The sequence below is a fragment of the Cervus canadensis genome, chromosome 22, assembly GCF_019320065.1.
Source record: "Cervus canadensis isolate Bull #8, Minnesota chromosome 22, ASM1932006v1, whole genome shotgun sequence".
Lineage (NCBI taxonomy): Eukaryota > Metazoa > Chordata > Mammalia > Artiodactyla > Cervidae > Cervus > Cervus canadensis.
The window spans coordinates 36,419,802-36,439,208 of record NC_057407.1 but is presented as its reverse complement, the minus strand read 5'-3'; the positions used below and the strand labels follow the sequence as shown (position 1 = coordinate 36,439,208).

Genomic DNA, 19,407 nt, shown 5'->3' with positions numbered 1-19,407 from the left:
GAAATCATTTTGAGATGAAGTCGGGACAGTTAAAATATAAATTTAAAAAGAGTTCTAGCCTTTGAGCTGAAAGTTGACCTTTAAAACTTTGCATAATAGAGTGCATAATAGAGCAGTAAAGTGTCAAAAGTGCATAAAGAAAGCCATGCTGTCAGAATTGTGAATGCAAGGAAGTAGATGCAGTATATTTTTGTCATCGGTTTAGATTTTTCTTCGTTATCTCTGATCTCTTGTTGAATTTTTTTTCTTCTTAGGAAAATTTTGTATGCAGTGTTAAATCACTGAACATTTGAATTTAAGTTGAAATAATTAGGTTGTTCTTTTTGACAAAGGCTTATATCTAAGGACTTTGTAGGCATTAATAGAAAGTCTAAAGCAGTTGCCATATTGAAAAACATTTACATTTTCTTGTCAGGAACCTAGCTGGAGGTGGTTAGATTTAAATAATGATATGCACAGCAGAAAGTAACTTTTGTAAAGCCATTTTATCTATTTAGAAGTTTATTTAGGAACCTGCTTGCTTTTTAGCCCCTTCTTCTTTCCTTCCTTCCTGCTTCTCTAGAAACTGTTTAAACGTTTGAAAAAACTTTATAGATTGTCTTGTTCATGTCTGTCATTTTTCAAATGAGGAAACTAAGGTTTTATCACATGGGATGAATTGTCTATTGTGTCAGAATTGGTTCCTAGTGAGGGAGAAGAGATACATCTCCTGTGCAGAAGAATTTCAAATAATGTATGCAGGTAGTCACCCTTCAAGGAAGTGGAACCAGTCCCTACCCCTAAGATGTGGGTTGTGCCTCATGGTTTGCTGCCAAAGAATACAGTGTGGAAAAGGGGGAAAGGAGCCCTCCAGTGGAGAAGTCTGACTGACACGCCCCCAGCCAGGTGACCCAGGTCAGCTTCAGCAGTTCTAAGTCACATCAGCAGTGTGCGCCCTTGATAAGACATGATGAACATGGCTCTTCACCTCCCTGGGCTTCCTTCCCAAGAAAGTTCCGACTTGATGGACATTCTACAAAGCGCCTGGCCAATAGTCCTCAAAACTCTGAAGGCCATCAAAAACAAGGAAAGCCTGAGAGACCATCCCAGCCCAGAGGAGGCTAAGGAGACCCGACGACTAAATGTTGTGTGGTGTTGTGGACAGGGTCCTGGGACAGAAGTAGCAAATTAGATAACAACTCAGGAAATCCAAATGAAATGTGTTTAGTCAGCAGTACTATGCCATCACCGATCGCTTGGTTACCGCAAGCATGCCACACTAATTAAGATGTTAACTATTGGGAAACAGGTGTGAGGTAGAAAGAACTCTCTACCATCTTTGCAGCTTTTCTGTAAGTCTTAAACTATTCTAAACTTAAACATTGATTTAAGAAAAGTAGTTAGAGGCAGACCCAGCCTAGACCCCAGCTCTCTGGCTGCCTCTTCACAGTACTGTTGAGATTCCCAAGTGTGAATGGTGTTCTTAAGAGCTCCTCTTCCCACAGGCCTGGAATCCCGAAGAAGGAGTTATGTATTTGAACGGGACCATGGGTTTTACATCTCCATGCCTCTGTTTTTTGTTTTTCGCTTATAATACTCTACTTTTACAGCAGAGGAAGAGGAAGAAGATGAAATTGAAATGGAAGTTGAAGACCAGGATGTCAAAGAACCCAAGAAACCAAACATCATAAATTTTGACACTAGTTTGCCGACATCACATACAGTATGTAACTTTGTGTTAGGTCTAGTATGAGAGATGCGTACATTTAACTGTAGATGAAAGTTCTTTAAAGTGAATGACTGCTTTCAGCATTACCTGATGTCACATCACGCTTGAAATAGTGGATGAGGATGTGAGCTTCTTGCCAACCGATAAATAGTGTTAAGCTGTAATTTTTAAGCAGTTTGGTACTTTGTCTATTACCAGTAACTCTTTGCACACTTGGAACCCTCCTTATATCTTGGCTAGTAATAGAACTATTAAAGTGCTGGTTATTCTCTGTACTGCAGGATTCCAGGGTGTTATTTAACATACTGGCATTTTATACTTGTCATTTATGCTTTTCAGACATAGAGATGTTGGGCTTAGTCAAAATCAAATATTTTGAGCTTAAAAAATGCTTTTTAATTTGTATGTGAGAGATTCTTCACAAGGAATTGAGAATTCTACTTCCAGGAGTCACAAACGGACTTTCCTGTGGGCTGCTGATACGGCAGCTTCATTATTTGAATATGTATACCTTCCACGTCTGTGTCTCTATGTCAGCTGCGCGTTAGTCTGTTGCGCGTGCGCCCAGTTGCCTGTCCGTAACGACTGGACCCGGTGCCTCCGCAGTACCTGGGCGCCGACATGGAGGAGTTCCACGGGCGGACTCTGCACGACGACGACAGCCGCCCGGTCATCCCGGTGCTGCCGCAGGTGGCCATGGTGCTCATCCCCGGGCAGACCCTGCCGCTGCAGCTCTTCAGCCCGCAGGAGGTCAGCATGGTGCGGAACCTGATTCAGAAGGACAGGACCTTCGCAGTGCTTGCGTACAGGTAAATCTTTGTGCACCCACAGGAGAGGCTGCTTTAAAGGCAAAGCTGACTACTGTTTTGCCTGCATAGAAGTTGGGACAAGGCTGTGAAGTAAGACTCTTCCATAAAGAGCTTGGAAGTGGAAGTTGGAGTATTTTGCTATGATCATTACCATCTAAGTCAAGCTTTAAGTTTCACACACAGTTAACTTTCTGGTATGTGAAAGCTTTAAAATCATTAATATGTAATGAAGATCATTTCTAGAACCTTATTTTCAAGAGCTATCTTCAAGAAAAAGAGGGCTTTACACTGTTTGTAAAGGATGGTTTTTACAAAGGAGTGACTAGTTATTTTCTGTCTTTCAAAATTCCCAAGTTGTTGTCTTGTAGACGAGTGGTAACTTGAAGCTAAATGTCAAGTGTCCCATGACAACTAGAGGAAATCAGTGGTGGAGGCAGGAAATTGATACAGGAAGTCCCCACTCCCCCCAACCCCAGTGCAGATAAGCCGCAGAAAGGATGATCTGCTGAATAAAAGAATGTTTAGTTTGGGAAATGACAGTTGAACCCCTCTCAGCTGTGGGTTATTTTCAATGACTAGAAATCTGTTCTTCTGCTAGTGGGCGCTAAGTGTACTTCCTCAAGCCCTCTTTATATATCTCAGTTCCCCGTGTGATTCTAAAATAAATTAAATAGCTTTGCAGTGAGAGTGATTGCTATAAATTGTTTTCCCATGTGTATTGCTTTTGTCATCTTGGCATATTTGAAAATTAAATGTTCAAAACTGTTTCCTTTTTAAAATTTCCCTTGGAAGTAACGTCCAGGAGAGGGAAGCACAATTCGGAACGACAGCAGAGATCTATGCCTACCGAGAAGAACAGGATTTTGGAATCGAGGTTGTGAAAGTGAAAGCAATCGGAAGACAGAGATTCAAAGTCCTTGAGATCAGGACACAGTCAGATGGGTAAGAAACACTATCTTAAAACTCCTCAAACATCATAAAATGAAGTAGTTTTCTTACATTTTGTCTGTTTTGCTGAGGTCCACACTTCATAGCCTTTCACCAGTTCTTTTCCCTTTGAAAGTGCAGTCTAGGGTTTCTAACTTGGCTGTGCATCACAGTGACCGGGGCAGTAAAACTACAGACGTTCGGGTTCCCGCCCTTCCTCCCGTCCCTAGAGAGTGACCAGTCGGGGAGGGGGCCACGGCATCTTTTCTGTCCAGGTGTCCGTCTGTCAGATGTCCAGGTGACTGATGCCCCTCTAGGTTTCGGAACAGTGATGTAACCAGCAGGCAGTGTCATTTGGGACAGGGCTTCTTGGGGATTGAAGACCTCTCTGCAGATTGGAGAGGGTGGGAGTCAGGGCTCGGGGAGCTGGGTGCAACAGCGGGTGCGTCGAGAGCTGCGGCGGGACGCTCGCCACCCGCTGCGTCTGGGTGTTGGAGACCATGTACCTGCGTGCCCACCTCCACCGCAGATGTTCTCACCCACAGTGGATCATGTGTTTACTGAGTGGTCAGGAAGTGCTTGTCATCTCTGTGTCTTATACAGTTTAGAGATTCTCTGAGTGTTCTGTTTAGCACTTCCATTTTGATGTGACTCACAATGGTGTTTTTCCCACAAATTTAAGGAATACCTCATTCCTTAAGGTATTCCTTAAAAAATACCTCATTTTAAAAAATGCAGTTCACTTTGCAGACCTCCAAAAAAACCATAGAGCAGTTGTCCTCATCGGTATGTGTTTCCTTTTATAGGAATGGTTCTTAACTCTGGCACATAAGAATCACCAGTGAATCACTAGAGAAGTCTTAGAAAGATACAAATTCCTGGGTCCTCCCAGCCTTCGGGAATTGGTCTCTTATCTGTAGTCACAGTTGAAAATCTTGTCAGATCTCTGTGTTGGACAGGTGATGTCTTGTGAAATCAAGGACATTCAGAGGGTTTTGTTTTTTTTTTAAGGTTTATGAATATGAACTGCACGAGGACACCACCTTTCCTGTGTTTTCACAGAGTGGGCTTTCATAAATATGAGTGAACTCAGCCACCCTTTGGGGCCTGAGCAAGCGCAGGGGGAGGGGTGGGGTGCCAGAGCCCGTGGGCGCTCGGTGCTCCCCGCCTGGTGCTCCCCGAGAGCATTCGCTCCGGGAGCTCGCCGCGCTGAACAAGGGGCTGTCCGTGTGGTGTGCGTCTGTGTCCCTCAGGATGCAGGCTGCTCAGGCCAGGCGATGCGACGCCCGTGCGTTCTGCACTTCAGACCACCAGTGTTCCATGGACGAGTGAGCGTCCCCGAGAGCCCTGTGTTGAGACAGCAAGCTGTTTGTGCCGTGGGTTTTACTGACAGTTCCATTGTAAAAGTACTTCCTACCTTTGTGCTTATAAAATTTTGAATATTTGTGAGTACTATATTCCAGAAACCATAATAGCAAATTGACTTGGGGAAAGGCATATTTCTGAGACTGTCGACATCAGTGACTTGTGATTGTGGAAAAATTAGTTTGAACACAAGATGGCAATAGAGTCTTGACTCTGAAAGCAAGAAACGGATGTGCATTGGACTCAAGTAGAGATTAGCGTCAAACTGATCAGGCGGGACAGGACTGGGAAAGGGCCTAGTGTTCCTTAGACCCAACACCACGGCTTTCACAAAAATGTCTGTCTGAAAAGACCTCCATGGAGTGAGAATTCTGTGGGTCCACAGCCCTTCTGGCCCTGTAACCACCTTCAGAGGAAATGGTGAGAGGGCAGAGACTAGAGAGGAGGTAGTGCAAGCTCTTCGTTCAGAAAAGGAACCTGACTGCGATGGAGATAAGTGGTTTGCCCAAAGTTGTCCAGCTCGTGGGCGCCGGGGGTGAGCTCTAGGCCCCCGACTCCCAAACCAGTGCTCTTCCCACCAAACCAGAGTCCCTCCCTCACACATTTGCAACTCAGGCCAGTTTCCTTTTCTCTGTAGTACAGGACCAGATGATAGCGATCTGTCTTATTAAGACTCTCCATGTGTACAAGGCGTACTGCTGCCTCTGACCTTTCCAAGTCGTGTCTATGTTTCTTTGACACCTTCTGAACAAAAAATTAATTAAAAAGTAGAAATGTATCATTGCATCTCTATAGGACTGTTTTAGAAATTCCTGAGTATTTCTTACATGTAGAGAGGAAGAGGAGATTAATACTCTATTTGTAATTATAAAAGAAGCCCTCGTACTTATCATAATTGAGGTAATTTTTAGTCAAAAGGTGATTAAAACTAGAACTCATAAAAATATATACATATATAAATTTATACATATATATCCTAAACATTTTATTTTAACTTAAAATATGTAAATACCCCTTAATTTGTTTCACATTTGGTGGTAAGACAGGGTACTTACTGTCTTTATATTGGGTCTGCAGATAAGAGTTGACAGAAGTCTTTCTTGCATTAGTTGTTTTCATTGCATCATCCATCTGCAGTGCATACCTGTAGTTTTTCTTTAGAGAGATTCCGAAGATACTCACAAGGGCTTTGCGCACAGAAACCTTCCAGATTCATGCACTTTTCTCCCTGTTAGAATTGTCTGAACCTAATTCAAAAGCATTTTTTTGACTCAAACTAGTGTTTCATTAAAGCAGTTGTAATTGTACTTATTTCCTGGTTGCCATAGTAGTTACATAAATTACAAAACAACAGGGCCCTACTGTATAGCCCAGGGAACTATATTCAATAGTCTGTCATAAACCATATGGAAAAGAATATAAAAAGGGACGTATATACATATACAACTGAATCACTTTGCTGTCTAGCAGAAATGAACACAACACTAAATTAATTATACTTTAATAAAATTTTTTATAAAGCTCCTTCCACTTCAAAAAATATTTATATAAATTATATAGCTATAATTGCACAACAACTGCCAAGACAGGTTGGGAAGAAACAAAACTAGTTTACATTAAAATCAAAACTCAGGTGCTGGGAGCAGAGCCAGCCATGCATGCCGCAGACCCTGGGGTGCTTCACGGAGGAACAGAGAGCAGCGCTTTCCCCTTTGAGGTGATCTAGACAGCCTGTGTACACTAATTACTAAAACGATCTCTATGTACACTAATTATTAAAACGATCTCTAAGCTGATGTTTCTGTAGCATTAACGTTTGTATCATAATAAAAACTTGTGAATTAGGTGAGGAAAACATGATTAGTTATTTTTGTTTTTAATGAGCTCTAATAATATAAGAATATTTAAACACAGTCAGATTTATGTTACCATTTTCCAAAGTCATGTAGACTTAAATTTGAGCTTGCAGGAAAGAAATGAAGTGAGTGGAGTGTGTATCATGACAGTAAACCTACATATTTTCAGACACGTTTAGCTATTTTCATTTAATAAATCAGAAGAAGTATTCAAGTGTCGTAAGTTTTTGTGGATTGAGACGGTAACAATGAAAGACGACTTCAGAATTCCTGAACATGAATAATAGTGAAGCAGAGACTTGTAATATATTTGACTTCTTCCTACTGATAGTGTTCTTCATTCCAGCATTTGGATGTGTTGATACTTTCTGCATTTGAAAAGTTACAATAGGAGATAATTCTTTTAGTGCCTCATAAGACAGTGGCTTGGAGGTACAGCCTCTTTGGCATTAATTCATGAGAAGATACTTGCAATTATGATATTCTCAAGTAGCATTGTTGAATGATGACTTTACTATATGAGTAGAAATAATTTTTAAAGATAATATGGATTTTGATTCTTTGCATATTCAGGGTAAATGTTAGGAATGAGAAAAGGAACGCACACAGAAATAAGGCTACATATAATTCTCTGGTCTAATCCGTGTGAAAGGGTTCTTGATTTTCTCTTCCTTTATCTACCTACTTCTTAGGATAGGTGATTCATGAGAAGGGATTGATGTAAGAGTTGGGCAACATAAAGAAGTGGGGTGAGGGGAGGGGTGGAGTGTCCAAGAATGAGAAATTTTTATAGAAGTATCAACACATCAGGGATTGGTGGTATATTGATTTTTTAACTTTATTTCATTTACAAGCTTTGTTTGAAATGTAAAAATAGCGTTTTCCATTCCACAGTGAGATAGAAAAATCTTTGGTTACCTTTGGTTTTAACTTTGGTATGATTTATGAAATACAGTATTTTTTGAAAATTTCTTGTATCTTAATATCAGGACTTGATGAATATGTTTAAAAAAGAAAACCTTGAAAATCTTAGCACTTGAAGCTGTCCATAACGGTTAGAAACATAGTAATTAGAGTGAGTTGGTCCTAAAGATGAACACCGGGCCTGGTTCTCCTTTTTTTTTTTTTTTCCTTAAAAAAATTTTTTTTTCCATTTATTTTTATTAGTTGGAGGCTAATTACTTTACAATATTGTAGTGGTTTTTGCCATACATTGACATGAATCAGCCATGGATTTACATGTGTTCCCCATCCCGATCCCCCCTCCCGCTTCCCTCCCCATCCCATCCCTCTGGGTCTTCCCAGTGCACCAGCCCTGAGCGCTTGTCTCATGCATCCAACCTGGGCTGGTGATCTGTTTCACCCTTGATAATATACATGTTTCAATGCTGTTCTCTCAGATCATCCCTGGTTCTCTTTATTTTAGAATCCAGCAAGCTAAAGTGCAAATTCTTCCTGAGTGTGTGTTGCCTTCGACCATGTCTGCAGTTCAATTAGAATCCCTCAATAAGTGCCAGATATTTCCTTCAAAACCTGTCTCATGGGAAGACCAGTGTTCATATAAATGGTGGCAGAAATACCAGAAGGTGAGAAACTGATTTTTTTATGCATGTTCAAAAAGCGAAGACAGGTTGCTTTTTTCCTGTTTAAAGAAAGAAACACCAACAACTCTCATGATTCCTTCCGCAGACATCTTCTGAGCAATACTGTAGTTGCATTTGTTCATAGCTGGAGTTTCTAAAAATTTCTTAGGCAGCTGTTGATGTAAGAGCTTTTTACTTGGTTTGCAAAACCAAGTAAAATGTTAATCCAGGTATTACTTCACTGTAGTTCTACATGCTCCAGGAAACGCTTATTAGACTGTGATCACAGGAGATGCTTGGCTCTTGAATCATAAACACCTAGACTCAGAGGAAGAGTTTGGGACAGTACACAGTGGTGGTTGTTTTGCTCCTTGTGGACTTCTGAAAGGAAGCTGTTTTTGTGCAACAGTATGGACATCACCAAAACTGGCTTGACTAAATTTTAAAGGCACTCTTTAAAAGTACTGCCTCTAGTGCATTAATTCCTGTGTATATCCTTTTGGCTAGATTGTTATCAAAGGAAAAATATCAATGAAGCTTGTTTGTACTTATCTGTGAGATGTATCAATTTTGAGTATAAAATACCTAATATTTCTGATTTCTCCCTAAAGGAGAAAGATTTCTAGTGTCTAAATTTAAAATTACTTTTTTGAGATATGTCTTTTAAAAATATGGAAAGACGATTTCCATAGTAACCTGAAGAATCCTGTACTTATCTTCCATTACTCTTTGTTGAGTATTGAAGGTTTTAATTTTTATGTAAATTATCCTAGGGTCCTCATTTGAGGTAATAGCTCAGCGGCAAAGAACCTGCCTGCCAGTGCAGGAGTTTAGTTCAGTCGCTCAGTCGTGTCCAACTCTTTGCAGCCACATGGATTGCAGCACGCCAGGCCTCCCTGTCCATCACCAGTTTGAGGAGCTTGTTCAGACTCATGTCCATCGAGTGAGTGATGCCATCCAACCATCTCATCCTCTGTCATCCCTTTCCCCCTTCTCTGCCTTCAGTCTTTCCCAGCATCAGGATCTTTTCTGAGGAGTCACTTCTTTGTATCATGTGGCCAAAGTATTGGAGTTTCAGCTTTAGCATCAATCCTTCCAATGAATATTCAGGATTGATTTGCTTTAGGATGGACTGGTTGGATCTCCTTGCAGTCCAAGGGACTTTCAAGAGTCTTCTCCAACACCACAGTTCAAAAGCATCAGTTCTTCGGCTCTCAGCTTTCATTATAGTCCACCTCTCACATCCGTACATGACCACTGGAAGAACTATAGCTTGACTAGATGGATCTTTGTTGGCAAAGTAATGTCTCTGCTTTTTAATATTCTATCTAGGTTGGTCGTAGCTTTTCTTCCAAGGAGTAAGCATCTTTTAATTTTGTGACTGCAGTCACCATCTGCAGTGATTTTGGAGCCCAGAAAAATAAAGTCTGACACTGTTTCCATTGTTTGCCCATCTATTTGCCATGAAGTAATGGGACCAGATGCCATGATCTTTGTTTTTTGAATGTTGAGTTTCAAGCCAGCCTTTTCACTCTCCATTTTCACTTTGATCAAGATCTTCAGTTCCTCTTCGCTTTCTGCCATAAGGGTGGTGTCATCTGCATGTCTGAGGTTATTGATATTCCTCCTGGCAGTCTTGATTCCAGCTTGTGCTTCACACAGCCTGGCATTTCTCATGATGTACTCTGCATGTAAGTTAGATAAGCAGGGTGCCAATACACAGCCTTGACGTACACCTTTCCCAATTTGAAACCAGTCTGTTGTTGCATTTCTAACTGTTGCTTCTTGACCTGCCTACAGATTTCTCAGGAGGCAAGTAAGGTATTGCTTCTCTTGAAGAATTTTCCACAGTTTGTTGTGATCCACACAGTCAAAGACTTTGGCGTGGTCAGTAAAGCAGAAGTAGATGCAGGGGATAAGGGTTCAAGCCCTGGGTTGGAGAGATCCCCTCGAGAGGGGAAATGGCAACCCACGCCACTCGTCTTGCCTAGAGAATCCCATGAGAGGAGCCTGGCGGGTACAGTCCATGGGGGTCACAAAGAGTCTGACATGGCTTAGCGACTAAACAGCAAACAGCTTAAATTCACAGTAACTTTTGTATAGCTGTGCAATACTTTTGTTTTCAGACTTGATACAGATGCTTTATTTTTTTAATCTAATTTTTTATTTAGCTGTACTGGATCTTAATCGTGGCATGCAGGATCTTTCATTTCCACGTGCAGGATCTTTAGTTGCAGTGTGAGGGTTCTAATTTCCCGACAATGGATCGAACCTGGGCCCCCTGCGTTGGGAATACAGTTGTACTCTGGATCACCAGGGATGTCCCCAATACAGATGCTTTACACATACATACTTTAAATCATGTTTATTTGACCAGTAGCACGGTGGGAGATTTGCTGTTAGTCACTTCAGCCCAACCGTTGAAGTGAGTTTGTGGAGGACGGCACTGTTGTCCACCGCTCCGTGGAGTGTTCTGGAACGCGTGGAGTCTTTAGTACCCAGCAGTGCGTCGGCGCTGGGGGGTGCCGAGATGCTCTGTGCCTACATAGCCTCTCAGGGTTTAGATAGCTGTGGGTTTCAATCATTGGATATTTTTTCCAGGAGGTATTAAGTATTTTATTTATATAATAGTGCTTCCACACCAAGATTTTTTTGTTAAAAATTCTTAACCATTTAAAAATCCTACATTACCTCTTGGCACAATTCTGAGCATAGAGTGAGAGTCTGTGGAGTTCATTGCTGACTTCAGTGCTCTGGACAACTAGTTCGGTGTTCTCTCTGCAGGATCTTGCCATCTTAAACCTGCACTTGGGTTAGACAAACAGAACTTGTAAAAATCTTTTGTGTGAATCACTGACTAACTCCTTCCTGTTTCATGGCCAAAGCACCTCAGCTTGTTGACGTTGAATTCAGACGGAGGCCTCTGTAGCTGGGCCGTCAGGTGTTAGGAACCAGATCCTCTGAGCATCCCCTGATGTCTTATTTCTCCAGTAATTCTGGATTCTCAAACATTCCCTCACTTTTCTTCATGTTCAGAATTGCCAAGGAGTAAATGGAAGGTACTTAGGAATGAGCGAGATAGAAAAGGTGTTCAAGGCTACAAATGCCTTGGTCTGTGTTTTTTTCTGATTGTTCCGTTGCTTACACTTTGGGTAGAGTGTCTTAGGTTCTGAAATGTGGATCTAGATCAGTAGGCCAAGAAAAAACAGTAGCTGCTCTATTTTGGACTCCAGGCGTCCTGCAGACTCTGCCTCACTTTAGAGAGCCCAGTGGGCGCCGTCCTGCTGGCATGCCGGGCTGGCGGTTGGCACGGGGTTGGGGGGGCTTCCAGGGGCCCCGGACCGGCTCAGGGCTCGTCCTGCTGCCCCTGTGGTGGACACTGACTTGTCACAGCGCTTGTCTTCAGGCCGACCTGGGGCTCGGGTCAGCCCTCTGTGGAGTTTATTCACACCTGATGGTTGTACCTGCCACGGCCCCAGCAGGGTCTCGTGCCTCTTCGTGTCTGAGAAGCGGTTCACGTGGCCAGAACTGGGAGAAGCTTAGTTGATTCTTAAATAACTCACTCTAATTGGGTTGCCACCCACTTTTCCACCAGAAAATGATACTAAAGGATCTAGGAGTGGAGTGGAGTCTTCCTGAAGTGTATTCAGTTGACCTTGAAACTGTGTGTATAACCTGTCAACATTTGCCATTGAAAACAGAACAATCGAAATGACAAAAGTATTTCCACTTCGGTTATCTTCCATTCTGACGGGAACACTGGAGAAAGTATCGCTGAGGGTTGAGAAGTTAGGCCAGTTAATCAGGTGATGCTCTTCTAAACCCACTTCTCTCTGGGAACCTTTCTTATCTGGTGATTCGACCTTTAAAACTGTTTCTTTACTCCCTCTTCTCACAGTGTCTTTTTCTCTTCACTGTTTACTGTAGCGAAATTCTCTCAAAATAAGGAAAATGTTGTTTAAACCTACCTAGAATACAGTGTATATGTTTCTGAGGATACTCCCTTCTTGCCCACGCTATTTGCTCATTGATAAAGCCCTTCCATGTTAATGAGAAAGAGTATGAAGTACAAAAAATCAAATGTGGAAACAAGAAAGTGAGTGAAGCTCATCTTTCTGGTCTCTGCTAAATTTACGAGCTCCTGCTTCTCACACAGAGCAGGGAAGAACTGAGCGTAACTCAAGGGCGGGGCCCACAAACAGGAGCTCACAGGTTAGCTTCTCAGTCTTCTTCCAGAGTTTCTTTATGAAAACACAGATAAACATTCTTACTTCTCTCCTTTTTCTTACGTAGGAGGATGCATGCTGTCCTGCTCCCTATTTTAAGAGTGTAGGAGATTCTTCTGTTTTTAGTTTTCAGAGCAGTTCTTTCTTGTTTTGAAAGCTGCACGGCATTCTGTGTATTAATGATGGACCTAGACTCAGTGATATACACAGAAGACCTTTCATACAGGTCAGTATTTGAGAAGTGAGATGACTGGATGTCAGGGCAACTGCATTTGTAATGTTGACATGTATTTTCCAAGTTTCTTACTTAAGGAGGTTGTTCCTGTCTGTACTCTCAGTGTTTCAGTGAGGCTGTACAGTATCCAGCTTAAGTTTTGCTGATCTGATAAGTGAAACATAGGAGCTTGTTGAAGGTTTAACTTGAATTTCTCTGAATGTGAATGATGTGTGACATTTGTGTTTAAGAGCATGGCATATTTCCTTTCATTGGAACTGTCTTCACCCCCACTGTTTGTTGCCAGTTCTGTACACACTCACCTGTGTGTAAAGGCAGCTTATCCCTTCATCTGCAGTTAGTGTCAAACACTTTTTTAGTTTCTCATTTTTGTCTTTTAACTGTATTGTGGTGGGCATATAGTTGAATTTTTTTTTAATACTTCTGTATTCTGAATCATAGCTAGAGATACCTCCCTCTGTGAAGGAATTGTCCTTCATCAATGAAATGTGTCACTTTTTACTTTTGACTTCCTTTTTTCTTAATGACACCAGAATGGAAGCTTTGATCATCCATGTGCAGTTTCTCTCGGTGTGATTCCAGCACCTGTCCCAGGTAGCGACCCACTGTCCTTTCACCATTTTCTGAAAGGCTCCTGTATTCACTCCGCACACCTGTGCTGCCTTACAGACCAGATTCATGTTTTACTTTATTTGTCTTCTGCTCTGTGATCAGTCTGTCTGTTTATGCCCCACCAGGATACTGTTATGTAACTGTTGACAGTTTGTAATTTTGTAAGTAAAAATAGGACCACTAACCCCATCACAAGATTTTCAAGATTTGTGTGGCTACTGTTGCTTATTCCCTCATCCGTAGGAACATTGCAGTCTGTTCTTGTCTTGTCCCCGAGTCGTCAGGAGAGTCGCAGTGAGAGCAGCAGTGTTTATGCATGAAGGGGAAGTCTTGAAGTGGGAGACTATGTGTGGTGTAGGCAGGCTTCCTCAAGCAGGGGAATGGTTTCCCAGCATACATTGTACGCTTGTAGTTGTGTGTCTTCCATTAATGAGCTTACAAGCCTCAGAATCTAGAAAAAGCTCACCATTCCATTCCAGTTCTTAGAAGCAAGTAGGATTTGATAAATGAAGGAAACAAAAACTTGTACTGTTTCAATTACTTGGATAAATCATTTTTATCATTTGCACTGCTGACGGCGCTAGGACCTCACACGTGTGACCAGCCTGGGTCGTATGTAAACCACTGTTTGGGCTTGCAGGTACAGGAGCCCTTCCCCGCCCAGTTTCACATGTCAGTGAACACCTTCTGCACAAAACGAACATGTCTGTAGACGTGCAGGCTTTGCTTTGCATGTGGAGAAAGTGTGACCATCCCTCGTGTTCCCTACTTTCTTCGGTCGGGTGTAGAATCTTCTCTAGTGGAAGCGCCTTGTATGGACAGTTGCTGGGAGATGGGTGGGTGTTCCCGCCTGTTGCCGTTGACAGCCCTGCTGCAGGGCGTCCTTGCAGTGTGGCCGTGTCCTGTCTAGCCGTTCTCCTTCCAGATTTTCTTGGTTTTTACACATCTGTTCTTTCAGATGAGCTTTAAACTGCTTCTGAATTCCAATTCATTGGTATCACATTGAATATATACTCTGAGGACTGATATCTTAATTATTGAGTGTCCCCATCAGTTACTGAAATTTTACAGGAATTAAGTAAAAACATCTTTGTCAAATATAATCATCTCTTGCGGGATTCTCTGCAAACTTTTTTATCTCTTTGAAATTAGAACGTCATCGTGGGCCAAGATCAGTTTTTAAATCTGGTTCCTTCTAGCCTTAAGATCTTGATTCTATGGTGTTTAAGTGACTTTTGTTTTTTTTTTTCAGAGAAAGTTTCATTGTGCAAATTTGACTTCATGGCCTCGCTGGCTGTATTCCTTATATGATGCTGTAAGTAACCTGCGTTGGACGGTTTGCTTCTAGGATAAGCCATGTCATAAGGGTCATTAGACGAAACAAGTGGCATTTTATTTTTGGAACTAGTGCCATTCATTTAAGGGGAAAGGGCAGAATCATACTGCTGGACAGACCTGACTTCTAACGTAGAGATCTTTAGTTTTCTGTCAGTGGATGGTGGCTTATAACTTCAGGACAAGATACTGTGGCATCTTTGGGTGTATTAAGCATTTAAAATTTTGTTGTCAAGGTACAGTTACATTTAGAAAAATACAGAATCCTTAACAGTGTTTTAGTCCTCTTGTAAACAAGTATGCCCACGTCTTATTTCCTGCTTTTAGTGTACTAATTGATATACACACCAGTGCTTTTGCAGTTCAAATTTTTTATACTAGGCATCATGACAGTTTGAAAAATTGAGTGAGAGACTGTTAGTGGGTAGTTCACAGAATGTAGGTCATAGACACAGGCTGCGTTCAAGGCCTCATTTCTATTAATTTTTCTGTGGTTTGGGGCAGAACCTGAGTATAAAATGGGGGTAAGGGTGCCCTGACTGTCCTGGGATGCATTAGAGGTTCTTGGTCTTCCATCAGCCTGCCCCCAGAACTGGAGCTCTGGGCTTAGTGAACTGGTAGGTGGTGAGTACTTAGCACACGGGCAGCACTGAGGGAAACGATAGTTCACGCTGCTCTTCAGCAGCTTAAGAGGCATTACAAGTACGTAATAGACAAGAGTATTTAACATCCACTTGTGAAAAGATAGTGAGCACTCTGATGTTGTAAATAGGTACCAGGTAAGGTGTGTGGGTAGCATGTGCAGCTCACAGGGACCAACAGAAAGGTTTCCTAGAGAGGGAAGATGAGAGGCCCTTGAGAAGCCAGACCCGGGGAAGAGAGGCTGGAAAGCCAGCCTCGTGCTGGGCTAAGCAGGGGCTGCAGTCATTTCTGTGTAAAAAGCAGACACATATATACTGGAACTGTACTAGATAGTAACTACTTACATTTGTTACTAATATGTTAGATTTATTGAGTTGAAAAGCTGACAGTGTAAAAAGTGTGTGAACCTTACTATGGCTCGTTTCAAACAAGGAAACCTTAATGGATAGAATCAAGAAACAGCTACGCGAATGGGATGAAAATCTAAAAGATGATTCTCTTCCTTCAAATCCAATAGGTATGAAAAATTAGCTTTCTTCCTGTGATGTTTTACTAAAATTGTTTTGTAAGTTTTCTGTTTAATGAAACCGAAAAAAAAATTTTTTTTTTATTACCCCGAAAAGCATACACATTTGTTTTCATCAATTATAGAAAATGAGTATTTTTTAGTTAGTTGTAACAAGGGTCTTAAATTCTGATTATTCCTATTTTAGACATAACAGGCTCGCATCCGGAAATGCTATTTGGGTATACTCCTTTCCTTGGTCTTCAGGGTGCCTTTAAAGGTCACCTTAATTCCAAGGCTTACTACTGTATTTACATAGCTGTTAATTAGGTACAAGTTAACTATTTTTCTAGTCTCTTAGTAAATAAGTGACTTATAATAACATGGGTTTGATTTCATGTTTAAGACATTTACAAAAACAAGTATGGGAAAAGAAGTTACATCCTTAAGATATATATACTTGAGAGCTGATACATTTTAGTATTGTTTATAAGTGTGTGAAGTGTGTTCTCTGGAAAGGATTTATTCGAAAAGGATGTTATTGCATTCATAAGTTATCTGATATGTATCTGCTTCGTAAGTTTAAAAGTTTGAAAAATCTATCCTGTCTTTAAGATTTTTCTTACAGAGTAGCTGCTTGTCTTCCTATTGATGATGTATTACGAATTCAGCTCCTTAAAATTGGTAGTGCAATCCAACGACTTCGCTGTGAACTAGACATTATGAATAAAGTGAGTAGTGAATGTCTGTCTGGATGTACACATCCTGTCAGTCGGGGGGGTGGGGTTTGCACTGTTGGGACCAGCAAGGCTGGCGGTAGGGTGTTTAGTCATGGACATAGAGAACTGATTGTGGTTTGCATTACAAATATTTTAAGGGAATATTTAAACATTTGAGATCATAAGACAGAAAAATTGTTTTGCATTCCTGTATGTATCCTAGAGGGTCATTAGTGATTGTGTCAGCTTGTGTTTTCCTTGTTCCATCTTTAAAACTACAGTTAGAGGAATCAACACTTTGGAGCATTTCCCCCACTAATTTTCTCTTAAATATTTCAGTGTACGTCACTTTGCTGTAAACAATGTCAAGAAACAGAAATAACAACCAAAAATGAAATATTCAGGTGAGCTTTTTACTCCATATATTTCCCTCCATTAAATTACAAATACTCAGCAAATGAAATATGGGAAGTTACCTCAGTGGTAGGTAAGTACCAGAACAGCAGTGGGTGTGGACGGGATTATTCACAGCAATGAGTGAGCCTGGTGAGGGAGAACCTCCCCACCACCCCAACCTTGTTAAGAATCTATCAACTGTGTCTTTCTCAGTACTTACGGACCTAGCAGGAATGCCTCGGCTTTATGCGCTACTTCACTCAAGTATCCGTTTCAGCACATGGGGTCAGAGATAGGACATGCTTGTTAGATTTTTTTCCCCCCATTTTGACTCTCCTCTGCGCTGATTCTCTAGTTTATCTTTATGTGGGCCGATGGCAGCTTACGTGAACCCTCACGGATACGTGCACGAGACGCTCACCGTCTACAAGGCCTGCAACTTGAATCTGATCGGCCGGCCTTCCACAGACCACAGCTGGTTTCCTGGGTAAGGTAGTGGCGTCCCCTTGTGGGGTTCGTGTGTGTGCCTTAGGGGGGCAGTAAAACTCAGGGGTATTAAGGAGAGTTGTTCACTTCACGAGTGGCTGGAAAGCTACTCTTGCACAGTCTCACTGCATGTACTGTCACGTGGCAGCTGCAGGTCTTAAACCAACTATACGGTTGGTCCACACCCCTTCAGAGTGAGCTGACAGGGAAATGAAATACCAACTGTTTTATGATCCAGTAAAACTAGAGTTGACCCTTGAACAGCATGGTTTTGAACTGCTCACTTCCACTTTCCACTTAGATGCAGGTATGTTTCAGTAGTAAAATACTGGCGCTCTCTGTTGGTTGAGTCGTTAGATGCAGAGATGAACTGCAGATACAAGGACCAACTACAAATCATAGGTGGATTAACCCCCTGTGTTGGTCAAGGGTCCACTGTATATCTGTATTTTATGTGTAAAATTAGTAAACAGTGATAGACCCAGAACATGCAGAATGCAGCTTTTCTTCTAGTTTGCAGGCTTCGGTTTTTTGGCTTTAGCCTACTGACCTCCAAAGCACGCCTGTGGGACCTGCAGCACCACCGGAGCACTTGTGAGATCCTTTCAGCCATAATGCTGGCTCAGCCTTTTTATTTTGAAAGAGGCAAGCTGAGCAGGGCGTAGTGACTCTATTTGCTATGCTGGACCTAGAACCATGCCACCTGGACTGGCCAATACGTGAGAGAAACACTCACCTCTTTCCCCAGTTTTAACTCACAGAAGTGTGTATTTCTACAGGCGACTGCTGTTTCCTAACTTGACTGCAGTGCAAAACAACTAAGAAAAGGCTGCTGCAACTTGCACTGTGCTCCTGGCAACCAGCAGTTTGTATAAGGAAATCTGTATTGCCATGATGACTTGGTACAAATTAGAAAATCTTTTTGTGAGGTCTGTTTCAGGAAACTGCATAAATCAAAGCTCTGAGTTTTCTCTTCCCCATCCTTAGAATTTGGCTAGTAAAAGATCTGTCTTTCTAACAGGTTTCTGAGGTGATAGGCTGGGATACAGAGATGCGTTTCCTGAGCTGATTTACTTATCTTTCCTTAATCTTGTAGGTATGCGTGGACTATTGCCCAGTGCAGGATCTGTGCCAGCCATATTGGATGGAAATTCACAGCCACCAAAAAAGACATGTCACCTCAGAAATTCTGGGGTTTGACTCGATCCGCTCTGTTGCCCACCATCCCAGACACGGAAGATGACATAAGCCCTGACAAAGTAGTACTCTGCTTATAAACAAATACAGTAGGGATAAGGTTACTTAACACATTGGTATTCTAACACCAGATCTGCTTTGGAAATTACTGCTTTTGATGCATACCTAAGTAAAAAGCAACATTACATGGAAGGTTGCAGTTTCTTAGTCAAACGAAAGGATTTCAAGATTTAAACTAAGATATTCTATTGACGGGGATGAGAAGCAGTCTAGAACACTTGGTTTTCAGGAATACCTACTTTAGGAGCTTGGGACCGTTACCCTGTGGACTCTTGATAAGCCTGGTAGTGTTATCACTGAGAGGACGTGAAGACATCTGTGAAACTGGTGAGCATGTTTTCTGCACAAAACAAATCTGAAATTCCTATAAATTGCTGTAATTAATGCAGTTCATCATTTATTTGATCCTGATACACAGAACAGAATGGCGTGTTTGCATCAGTGCTCCAAAGGGCAGATGTTCCAGAAGGTAGGGTGCCAACCAAGCTCCAGTACTGTTCTTTTTTGAAAGTGGCAAGGAAATGTGTATAAGGACTTTGTTCCTTTTCTTTAGTTTCTGAGATACTGATTTGTAAATTTTGAAAATAAAGAGTTATAATATGCAGTTTGAGCCCCAAAATAAAAGTTTTCTTAACATGTTTGTTAGTGAATAATAATATCTTGTGTATTTGCTCAGTGTTTGGTTATTCTGTTGCAAAGTTGAATCTGAACTTAGACTACTGTGGAGCACAGATGCTAAAACACGT

The 19,407-nt window shown here is 41.6% G+C and overlaps 1 protein-coding gene across 6 annotated transcripts in view; it reads left to right on the top strand.

Annotated features, from left to right (window-relative positions):
- CRBN (cereblon) overlaps positions 1-19,407 on the top strand; it is a 111,461-nt gene that overhangs the window by 89,724 nt on the left and 2,330 nt on the right. For 4 of the 6 annotated variants that reach the window (XM_043443149.1, XM_043443145.1, XM_043443146.1 and 1 more), the window contains 10 exons: positions 1,590-1,702; positions 2,315-2,517; positions 3,310-3,459; positions 8,092-8,251; positions 14,574-14,636; positions 15,731-15,815; positions 16,419-16,534; positions 16,862-16,926; positions 17,274-17,405; positions 18,501-19,316. In XM_043443149.1, coding sequence (XP_043299084.1) covers positions 1,619-1,702; positions 2,315-2,517; positions 3,310-3,459; positions 8,092-8,251; positions 14,574-14,636; positions 15,731-15,815; positions 16,419-16,534; positions 16,862-16,926; positions 17,274-17,405; positions 18,501-18,681 — 1,239 coding nt within the window. In that variant the 5' untranslated portion in view covers positions 1,590-1,618 and the 3' untranslated portion in view covers positions 18,682-19,316. Of the gene's footprint in view, positions 1-1,589; positions 1,703-2,314; positions 2,518-3,309; positions 3,460-8,091; positions 8,252-14,573; positions 14,637-15,730; positions 15,816-16,418; positions 16,535-16,861; positions 16,927-17,273; positions 17,406-18,500; positions 19,317-19,407 lie in introns of those variants that run through there. The other 2 variants (XR_006264595.1, XM_043443148.1) reach the window with 2 other exon arrangements.